The 11,367-nt window shown below is 37.6% G+C and overlaps 1 protein-coding gene across 1 annotated transcript in view; it reads left to right on the top strand.

Moving 5' to 3' along the window:
- The first annotated feature begins 2,090 nt into the window (after positions 1-2,090).
- ANKRD10 (ankyrin repeat domain 10) overlaps positions 2,091-11,367 on the top strand; it is a 31,350-nt gene continuing 22,073 nt past the window's right edge. Inside the window, exons 1-2 of the mRNA XM_031056164.1 lie at positions 2,091-2,599; positions 10,668-10,759. Coding sequence (XP_030912024.1) covers positions 2,435-2,599; positions 10,668-10,759 — 257 coding nt within the window. The 5' untranslated portion in view covers positions 2,091-2,434. The remainder of the gene's footprint in view (positions 2,600-10,667; positions 10,760-11,367) is intronic.

Here is an 11,367-nt window from a genome sequence, read left to right as displayed (position 1 = left end):
AGGCCTGTCTTTCTTCACTAAATCAGTTTAACCTCTGCTTCAGGTTGGAAAACATCTACTGTATTACATTTAGGTTATTTAATGCAAGTGGACTTGTGTGTCCTGATCTCAAGCATAAATGATCAAGTGAGGTATTGTTTTTTGTCATCTTGACTTTTTCTGTTCATGGATGGAATTAATCTCATTCTTCTCTAATTTCATGTTGGAAGAAGCAGGCTTTTCTGACACCAATGACACAGAAGATCCATACTCAAGCTTTTAATGGGATGAAATGTATTCATAGTTAAAGCTCTATGACTCTAAAGTCAGAGTATTCAAAAAAAAAAGGAAAAACAATGTTTAAAAGTGAAGTTGTATGGATAATCATGGTGTGTGGCCCTCTTAGATCCAAGCAGTGCAGGATAGTGCTAGTGAATCAGTTTGTGTTTTTTCCTTTTCAGTCGATGGGCTATAATGCCTGTCTAATTAAGGAATTCTTTCAGCCTGGTGCCTGTGCAGGAAATATTATTCTTTCCTGAAGTTGTAATGCTTGTCTGGAAGTGTTTTCAAATGAACTCTATTAATAAAGTCTATTGTTCTAAAAACAGGCTGAAATTTATTTTTGCCTTCAGTTACCACAGATGAACCTCTTGGTGTAGCTGGAGGGGTGTTTTCCATCTCATGACTTTTTAATAATTGAAGTGTTGCAATTTAATTAATACCTACTAAAGATTGACAACAATATTATGAGTGCTAACGTGTGAAGATCATGGAAAGTCTAATATTGGCAAATACAAAATATAGTTTAGTAGTCTAGTGTTGGGAGTTATAAATTTTCTTAAGTTATTGGATATGTTGAGGTTTTTCCCCAACAAAAGTGCTTATTTTCTTTTGAAAAGGTACTTTCTCCTTGGCAATGTTGATGTTTATGGAGCTAGATTCATTAATATGCAATATTCCAGTTATCCTCACCCTTACTTCATGCAGTTAGTGAGTTGCTGGTACAACTGTGTCCACCCTTAACTCCATTATAGTCCAAAAAATGACTTCTGTATATCCAAAGGGATAGGGTTCACATGTGTTTGTTTGAATTATATGAGGGAAGGAGACAAATGAAGTTGACAACGTATTTGCAAAACTAATATAAAATACTTCATTACAGTGTTTGGTATTTTTATCTCGTGTAATTCAGCAAGATTAGGAATTTACAGGTTAAGAGAGGGAGAAAGAAGGGCTGACATACAGCAACAGAGAAGAATGTTATAATCCTGGTGTTGATGTTTCTATCTGAGTCAAGCTGCTAGCCCACATTCAGATGATTTTTAATTGCTCCTTTATGGACAGACTATTCCACAGCTGTGGTGTGGCTGATGTTTGCTTTAATTGTGATACACTGAGACAACCACAGATTTGTTTTATATGAACCAATGCCTGAGCTGGTGTAAGGGTCTTTGTTTTGCTGCTGCATTTGTGTGCAGTGGTATTTGTTTTCTACCCACAGTAAATGGATGCCTAGACTAAACTGTTTATTTCAGCGTAGAGAGTTTCTTTTCCTATCAACAATACAATGTTACTGTGTGACAGGAGAGGACTGTTGTTTTGACTATTTTTGAAAGTTGAGATCATCGTAGCTGTGGTTTTGCCTAGTTTCTACAAAGAGAAGTTATGAACCTTTAAAAATAGTATCTGGTTATCTGACACTTCTGGTTAGTATGTTAGGAAAAAGGGCAGAATATAACTTGACCATTACTGCAATTTTTTAAAAGAAAAAAGGCTTTTATTACCTTTGTGGTGTCACAAACAAGCAGCCTGTTTTGTTTTAAACAGTTTCTTATCTGAAATAACAAGAAAATGGTGGAATTGATTCCTTTTATAGAGTTAACACATTATGTATATTCTTAAGTATTAGTTTTCTTGACTAATCTTCTGTCACTCCAGAAATACATTAAAGAAATGAAGAATCTTTTGTTTTTCTGATCTAGCTTTATATAAACTCTGCTGAGAGTATGAGTCCAGCATCTGTGTATCCCCTAACAACACTTTTGTTTTGGCAAATGTTATCTAATAATATCTGGTTAGTATCATGTCTGCTGGATCAGAACTCTCCCCCCTTTTTTCCTTCCTTTTCTTTTTTCCTTTTCCACTCTCTTAACAAAAGTGAACTGAATATCTCTTGTAGTTAGGATTGAAGTGTTTGTCCTCTTTTCCTCTTTTCTGAAATTGAAGGTGAAACTCAGTTTTGGAGGTGAGAATTAAGTACTTCTCAGGTATTGTCTATGGCCAAATGGGGAAGGAGTGAAGGAGAAAGGAGGAAGTCCTACATTTCATGTTCCGTCTTGCTTTTCATTCATGTAGTCTTACTAGTAAGTTTAGCTCTTCTGGGCTTTGTGTATTCATTACCACGTGCTAATTGTTGTAGCACATCTGTGTAACGTTTTTGGTTCTATTTTCCCTCATGTCTTTAAAGCTGGAGTGCCTAATGCAGTTAGTAAGAGCTGGAGCTTCTGTAAATGCCAGTACGACACGTTTTGCTCAAACACCAGCCCACATTGCTGCTTTTGGAGGACATCCACAGTGCCTGAATTGGTTGATTCAAGTGGGGGCCAACATAAACAAACAGGTACGGATTAATGTGTATTTCATGTGTGCATATAGTTCTGCAAGGAGTGTCTTGATCCCTTTTTATGACATGTATGAGCCTTACATTAACATACAGATGCTTCATTTTTGACATCAGCTGAAGTTAAGTGACTTAATTATCATTTATAGACATTTTACATTGAGGTAGAGGTAGGACTGATAAATGTCCTTTAAGCCTTCTAGGGGTTTGGAGGATATTTGTTTTAGGAATTGACATCTTGCTGCTTCTTGAACAAAGTGGTAATGTTGCCTTCTATTGGCAGCATTAGCAAATACTCTGATATTGTAGTGCTGCTGTAGGGGCAAGAAAAAGACTAGTGAGGAACATAATACTTCATAAATATGCTAATAATAGAAAAATTTACTATTGCCTACAGAAGCATGAGGCCTTTGTGGTACTTCATGATTTACTGATACATCTAATTAGTAAGAGCTGCCTTGATTTATTTTAAGGTGCATCTGGTTTTATGTTGTTTTTCTTTTAGATTATTTCTAAAGCTTTTCTAGTAGCTTTCTGAAAAGAGATTGGAAACATGTACTTGACTAACAAAGAATGAACAGGTGATTTAAAAAATTTCTTTCGCCCTTGTTTTTACTATAACTGTCATTAGTTTTAGGTGAGTATGTAATTTATTTGGTAGCAGGGAGTGCATTAATATAGCAAAATTCCTGCAAAGGAGTGTTGTACTCTCTGGTACAGTAACAGAATCAATACTAAAAACTATCATCATGTTTTTGAAGAAAATGTTTGAAGTACTGAATGAATCTGTTATGTATGCTGGTCATACATAACATCCTTTTTAATGATAATCAAAAGTATTTTTAATAATATTCGGAGAGTAATTAATACTACAGCATATGCTGTTGTTCAAAGCTGTGGTATAGCACAGCATCCATAAAATGTCTGGCCTGTTAAATCTTGCGTCATACTTTTCTTAAAATATTTAAGGGCCAGACTGCGTTTTATATGCAGTAGAGTTAAGCTAAGTCTGCTGAAGAACTAAAACATTTGCATTTCTAGAGTTTGGTTCTTTTTTTTTTTTAAGCTGTGCAAAAATAAGAAATGGGGAAGTTTGTGTTGAGTTTTCAGAAAAGAAGTCTGGTGCATTGAGAACAGCTGTGAGACATCAGGAGAATTGTAGAAACAATGAAGGTGACTGGATGCAGAGGCTATAGATGGCATCTTCTCCTTGATACCTGACAAAAATAACTTATGCAAAAAGTTATTGCTGCATAGTGGTAGAATCTTCAGAAGAGAAAATACAAGAACTGTAAATGCATCTGGAGACCAGGTAAGAATGTAAAGAAATGGTGATTAGAGAGGAAGCGTGGCATGCACAGAATAAAGATATACAAATAACTGCTAAATGAGAAGAGAAGAATGAATGAAAGTGAATGAATGAGAAGAATGAAAGTTTCCAGCTATGAGGATAAAGAGAAGAACTGACCAGTGAGGTTGAAATGGAGTTGAAGAACAAGCTTGATGTCCTGGAACATGATGAGGGGGAAAAAAAGTCACATGTAGTGAGTGAGGTTGTAGCAAAGAAGAAAGTAGCAGCTAGCTCCCAGAAGAAGAGAAGAGTGTGGAGAGATCTCTCCATGGGCTGAGGGCAACATGCAGATGACTGTAAAAGAAAGCAGAAGTCAGTGTAATATGCAGTTAAAAATGGGCAGGAGACTCATTCCAGCTTAAAGAAGTTACTAAGGCAAGCCAGTGACTCAGTCTGTATATTGCTGGCTTGTTGCCAGAGCAAATGGCCCTCCACATTGTCAGGTTCTTAGATAGTGATAGCATCCTATAGACTTCCAGGGGCAGACCAAGGCAGTGACAGACCATGGACAGACTGAGGTCAGTCTGAGGCAGTGACAGACCACGGACACAACAGAGGTGGGTGCTGAGAGCTGACATGGTGGGTGCCTTGTATGTCATTAATGGGAGGCTCAAGTTACACTTCAATGTAGTAACTTCTTTTTGCACCCAGAAGATACTAATTGAACGTGTGACCGGAGGTATTTCAGACTCAGTTTAGTGACAATATAAGATACCTCTGGTTAATTAAATGGTAGTAGAAACAAAAAAATCTCTGAAGTTTGTAGGATACAACTGGTCAGTCATGCTGTTTTCTCATGCACAAGCACTGAAAGCTAGGCAGTGTGCCTTGGTGATAACTAAAGCAGAAAGCTCATCCCACAGATAGTTGGAATGTTTCATACATGGCTACGTAAAGCACAGTGCATGCTTTGCTATCCCCAGTTTCCTCAGCTGTTTATTGAATTGCAGTCAAATTCTACTATTCTTGTTTGATTTGAACTCCTTAAATGATCTCTGTTCCTTATTTAATTTGCAGGCACTTTTAGGTGATCATCTAGGGCTTCCACCCACACTTTTGAGCTTTTGGAGCACTATTTCCTGATGTGTATTTTGTTTATTCCTTCCAGCTCGCTGACTGATGCTGTACTCCAAACAGACATAGTCACTGGCTAATGCTTGTGTGAGGACAAGTGTTCCATGGACACTGGATACAAAACACATGCTGAGAAAGATCTGGGAATGCTTGATATTTAAACTAGTAAACTTTTCCTTCCAAACTGACTTCTGGTCATTGGCTACAGACTAACCCTTCACTTCTGGAAAAAGAAAAGGATAGCTTCTGAAAAGGAATCCACTCGAGTCTCTCAGTTTTACCGTAAACCTCCGGTACTCAGTAGAGTTTGCATGCATGCTTTCATATCTGCCCTGAGGTATTGTATTGTAGCTCATGCTGCCTGCCCTGAAGTTTAGGAAAACTTGAACATGTTTTATCTTGTTGCTGGTGAGAGTTGCCCAGGACACTTCTCAGGCAGCAGCAATGAAGGACAAATGCTGAAAACTGCTTGTCCCAGCTTCACTTTGTTCCCCAAATAAATTATGTGAGTATATCCTGTGATGCCCAGCCCTCTTATGTAACTGTATGTGCTGGCTAGAATCACATGTCTCTCATCAGTGGGCAGCTCCTTACCCCCAGGATCACCATATAAAAATACACAAGAGGAAAGCTGAAGTGCCAAGCAATGGTCTGTTTCTACCCATCAGTGTATTCAAGACAATGTCCTACTGTTTCTGATTTTTCTTTTTCTTTCCCCTCAATGGGCTGTGCCTGCTAATAGTTGTTAGTAGTGTGACTCAGGACCTGCGTTTGGCTGCCTGCCTGCTCTAGTTCACTGTAACAGTGCAAAGCAATTATCCTGCTAGTTTTCCTGAGGATTTTTTTCTGATTTATCCTTGTCACAACACAGATTGGTTCTGTGCTGTTGTATATGTTAGATACATCAGATAATAAGTACTTCTGATTTAAAAAACCATTAACTTCATTTAAATATATTTTCCCTCTAGCCTCAGCCTATTAAACATTTCTTTTGTATGTTGCCTTTTGTTGATTGGCCAAAAAAAGTGTTGTGTGGCCTGTCATAAAGGGAATGGAAAAGAAATACTGCACCCTTACAGGGGGTGCAACTTACTATTCATGCAGTCAGTTAACATCGCATGGCAGTGGTGGCAGATAGTTTTAGGAGGGTTAGACTACCCATAGGAGCAAGAACTGTACATAGGCTGATATCCTTGGTGGGGAGGAAGAAAACCTTCTTTGGGTATATTACAGTTTTTATTTTAAACAACAATTAGGTCTGAATCCAGATAAAAAGATTCCATAAGTTCTCACTTGCACACAAAAGCCTTTTTAGCAAAGCAGGAAAGGTACTCAGTGTTCTCTAGTTTCTGCTTCCTAGCTTCAGAAAGGATAGGATACGGGTTCTAAGAAATGAGTAGTGTTTGGAAATGTGGTCATCTGATAAATGATTGAAATTCAGTCAGTTCAGTTAAGGAATGGAGTTAGTTTGTATTTCTTTTCAGGTAAGGGCGTCTGTGTCTTAGTCAGGTATCACTACTAGAAGTATTTTAGAAGTGCTTGCAGTGCTGAGGTTTAACCCCAGTAGATACTTAAGCACCACACAGCTGCTTCCTTGTTCCCCCACCCAGTGAGGTGAGGGGGAGGATGAGCAGGGAGGTGTGAGAACTCATGGGTTGAAATAAAGACAGGTTAACAGGTAAAAAAAGGAAACAAAGAAAAAGAAATCCAAGAAAATCAAGTGATAAAACATTTTTAAAAACCTCACAGTGCAGCAACAAAAAGCTTTGTTGCTCACTACTACCTCAGTGATGCCAGCCAGTGCTGGAGCAATGACAGCCCCAGTTCTACTTGCTGAGCATGGTGTCACATGATGTGGGATAATCCTCTGGTCCTTTGAGTCAGTGGTCCCAGCTGGGGCACATCCCAGCGTACTCCCAGCTAGAACATTGGTGTACTAAAAACACTTAGCTGATCACAAACCCAAAACATCTTACTAAGTAGTATGAAGAAATTTAACTCTGTCCCATCCAAAACAGTATTCATAGTTGGAAGTTTTCAGTGTAAATGTGTGTGGGAGCTTTTTACTTTAAAAATAAATTCCTGCAAGTAAGTTGCTTTTCAAAATGACTTCAGACTGAATTGAAAAAAATACCCATACATGAAAGAGGCCTGGGAAGAGAGTTTGAGAAAAGTATTTAATCAGTAGAGGAAGTGTCTTTTGAGGTTAAGAGCATAGTGAGGAACTGGAAACTGATTAGTCAAGCTGAGATGGATTTACTGATTAAAGCCAAAAAAAGCAAAAGACTCTTCAGCCACATAAATAAAAAGATAATAAGGAAGGAAGCTAGATGTTTATTCAGTAAAATGAAATAGAAGTCAAAGGTAATGTAGTCATGACCCCAAGCTAGAGAAAACTGCCCTTGTCTGTGTGAGAGGGTAGCCATTCTTTCCAAGGGAGAGGAGGAAGGCATTCAGCAATGGGTTGCAAAAACTAAATGTGTCTGTGATGGTTCATGAATTCTTTTTGTCATTTCTCCAAGAGCACTGTGCCCAAAATATTTACTAACCACAGAACCAATCAAATGTATTATCTTGAATGCTAAATTAATGAAACTTAGTTTGAGTTTCTACTAATATATTTAGAATGCATCCTCTAGATTGTGAGACAAGTTTGGGCTGTTTGTGCAGTGTTGCAACAGAGGGACGAGTTCTGCTCTAGTTGTGAAAGGCCAGTACAAGTCATTGATGCTTCTCTTCCTGGAATATTATTACAAAAGGGATTGTTTCAGACTCAAGCACAGATGGGGAATGTGACCAGTTTAAAGGATTATGAGGTGTTATCAGGGGTAATGAGGAATTAATAGAGCTTCTCAAAATGAAAGAACTTCTTTTGCGAGATAAAAGAGATAGGGAAGAAGTATTTTACACATGGGACTGTGCTGACAGGCTATACCCTGAACTGCTCTCAGAAACTTCTTGGAAAAAAAATGTTACTTTGTTTTCCTGTTAGGTCACATCCATTCCAGTTGTTGAATCAAAACAATTGTTCTGAGACTCATACAGAGTACTTTTGTTTTCTTCTCTATGCATTGAAAGATATAAAAGCCATCTTTCAGTGGGATGTAGATATTTTCCCATGTGTATTTCTTTTCCATTTAGTCAAACTTGAAATCTAGAGATAATTTCTGAGGAGAGCTAGGAAAGTGTTTCAGTGCAAATATATTTGGCCCCTTATGAGAATTTCAAAGCAACATAATAGTAATGACAACTGAAATTTGGGTACTGTAATTAAAAGGAATGCTATAAAAACCTAAGTCTGTGTATTCTGTTGTTTTTTAAGTATTATTTGAATTCCTTAGCTTTAGACACATGGTTTTCTGGGCCGGTGATTAAAAGTAGCCCTTCTCAAGACATATATTCCCTTCTGAAATACTAATCTTTTCTGTTTGGTGATGGAAGTGGTAGCTGCTATAAGCTTAGCTCATTCTTCTAATGCAATGCTGGGGAGTCCTTTTGCAAAGGTCTTCTCTCATCCTTCTTGTGTGTCCCCACAGCAATGATGGAATTCAGTTCTCTAGATCTTACTGTGGGCAGTGTGCTAGGTTTTTAGGGCTAGGGGAGATTTTGTTATCTCTGCCATATGCATGGCAAACTAACCCTAACCTGAACTTCATATTGAGTGAATCTCTTGTAACTTAGGCTTGGGCTTGCAGATACTAATGCTGACCAAAAGAAGCAAATCACTTACTTTCTATACTTTGGCCACTTTAACAAAAGGGAGGAGGGGAGGACACAGTAAGAGAATGATGAATTGAAGACAGCTTTTATGACTGGAAAATTTATTACCCAAAGAAATTTTTTCTGGATAAATTAGCCTCGAATAAATTTCAGTGTATGATAGTTTAAAACTTGTGTCCTCTCTTAAATTTCTTTCTCTTCGTGTTACTTCAGGGGATGTTACAAATAGGAAAAATTTGCATAAACTTCATTGGAAAGCAGTCTTCTATCCATCAGCTGCAGACATCCACTTTGGAAGAAGGGCTTTATAGCCTTTTTCTAATCTCTAAGACATTGCTGCTTTTTCCTATGTCCAAACTTTGTCAGCCTCAGCAGTCTTCCTTATTTTATAAGAAAGCAAACTTTGGTGGCATTGTTGTTCCCTGCTGGGTGTGCTAAGTAGTTCACTGTTTGGCTGAATATATGTCTTAAGCACTGGTAAGCTAGCTTACCCTCCATAAATTTGTAACTTGTTATAAAGATATTTCACCATGAAATAAAATTGTCAAGTAGAAAATTGAAAATACATACCTTATAATCCAAAATTCATTTTCAAGTTATACTTACGTGGCCCAAAAGACAGGATTAAATTTCTCAAAAGCTTGGCAGACAATTTTAGACACTTAGTAGCTTCTAGGTAGTACAATCATATTTTGCATATATTCACATTTCAAGTAGAGCTAAAGTCTAGCCAGTACTGTGGAGTTAGGCATCAACGCTGTTGTGTGTAAACACTGGTGAATCAGTAAAGGTGCTGTGTTAATTCAATAGCTAATGTTGATATTTTAATAAAAGGAACAGGGAAGCTAAACCGAGGCACATACAGTTAGAACATGTTTAATATCTGGAACAGACTAGTGAAGTCTGTCAAAAGTTTGGAGACAAAGAGAAAGGGGAAGAAAACAAAGCAAAAAAAAAAAAGCAACCAAAAAACCCTTGCTACACTGTGGAAGTGTTGAGGATGAATCACATTAACAGACCAGTAAAAACATTTACTTGCTATTCCAAGGCAATGTTTCATTACAGATTCTTTGCTGTGGTTCTTAATACTGATGGTTAATTGCAAGTACTGAATTTCCTCTGCAGCCTGTAGATCATGATGCATTAATTTACTTGCTGCTTGCTTGGATTTGTAAAATTGTTGTAGATCCTCCCTGTTACCTGTAAGACAGTTGAGGGGAGGGGAGTTGCCTGAAAAGCAATACTCTACCCCCAGTATGTCTGCACATTATGCAAAAGAATTAAATTATTGGATGTGCTGGTTAATACTAATGGAATATGAATTGACAGAAAATCAGAGAAGGCAAATATATAGAATGTGAATTAATGTGTTTGTGTTGGGAGAGATCTGGCCTGTCCTGTGAACACTGGGCATACCTCTGTTGCAGTAAACTCTGTGTATGGGCTCCTCTCCTGCCGAGTACTGATGGTGCAAGCCTCAAGGACTGAGTCAGTGTGCCAGCAAGATCTGAAAGCAGCACAGTCCCACAGACTCAGCCTTGCTGCTCCCGAGCTCAAGAGGGCTTGTGCAGCCCAGTGTATTGGGAAAGGAGTGCCAGGAAATGAAGGTGTTAGAATAACGTGTTGCGGTGGTGGATGTTGGGAGGGTTGACCAGTTTTCTGAATCTGAGTCTGCTGATTGTTGAGCTATTGGATAAGGCTTATCTTGTGAGTTAAATGCCTTTAATGTTACTTCTTGCTAAAAGTCTAATGTACTTGACAGCCAACTGCAGACTTCAAAGTAATGATGAAGTACCTGATGTATTTGCTAGCTAATAATAAATGCTGCTTTTATATATCTGCTATCTTGATTAAAGTAATGTAATAATAGTATTTTAATTTTTAGAAAGATTATGCTTGACAAAATGTAGTTTGTCTTTACAGGATTATGTTGGTGAAACTCCTATTCATAAAGCAGCACGGTCTGGTAGTATGGATTCCATAAGTGCCCTTGTGGCTCATGGTGCACAAATAGAGTAAGTGAGGTATTTTTTCTTGTTGTTGATTGTTGTGTGTGTAGCTGACTAACTTAGATTGGTAAACATAGATACTAATTTCAGAAAGAAAAGTCAAAATAGCAGACACATGATCCAAATAATCATGACAGCTAGACATGTCCAACTGTAATGAAGCCTAAGATATTTTGCATGTCTAGTAATAAAGTTAATTTTAATTAAATGATACCATTGTGCTACATTAGTGTTGCACATACATCTGATATAGTAAAATATTTATTGTGCTTCTGTCAGATGACCCCAAACTGTACACTTTATTCAGCATGTAGTTACTTTTTATGAGAAATCTACACCTTGCACTGGTGAATAAATATAGAAAACAATGCAAAAGCAGCATTATGTGCAAAACAGCAATTCACACACTTCACCATTAGTTTATTACTGTTTGTTAGTGTATTGTGTATTTGCCCTGTTAACTTTTTTCTTTAAAGGTTTATGTACTGCAAAAACATTCAGAAAAGCTCACAAACTTTTGCAACTTACAGCATGGACAAAATGGATGCAGTTTTCACCTAGAAATGTTGAGTATAAGCTCTATGGCTTATAAATAATATCAGTACTTTAGCAAT

Source organism: Geospiza fortis, unplaced genomic scaffold (genome assembly GCF_000277835.1).
Source record: "Geospiza fortis unplaced genomic scaffold, GeoFor_1.0 scaffold192, whole genome shotgun sequence".
Lineage (NCBI taxonomy): Eukaryota > Metazoa > Chordata > Aves > Passeriformes > Thraupidae > Geospiza > Geospiza fortis.
The sequence above is the reverse complement of the archived record's forward strand: the minus strand, read 5'-3'. Positions and strand labels throughout refer to the sequence as shown.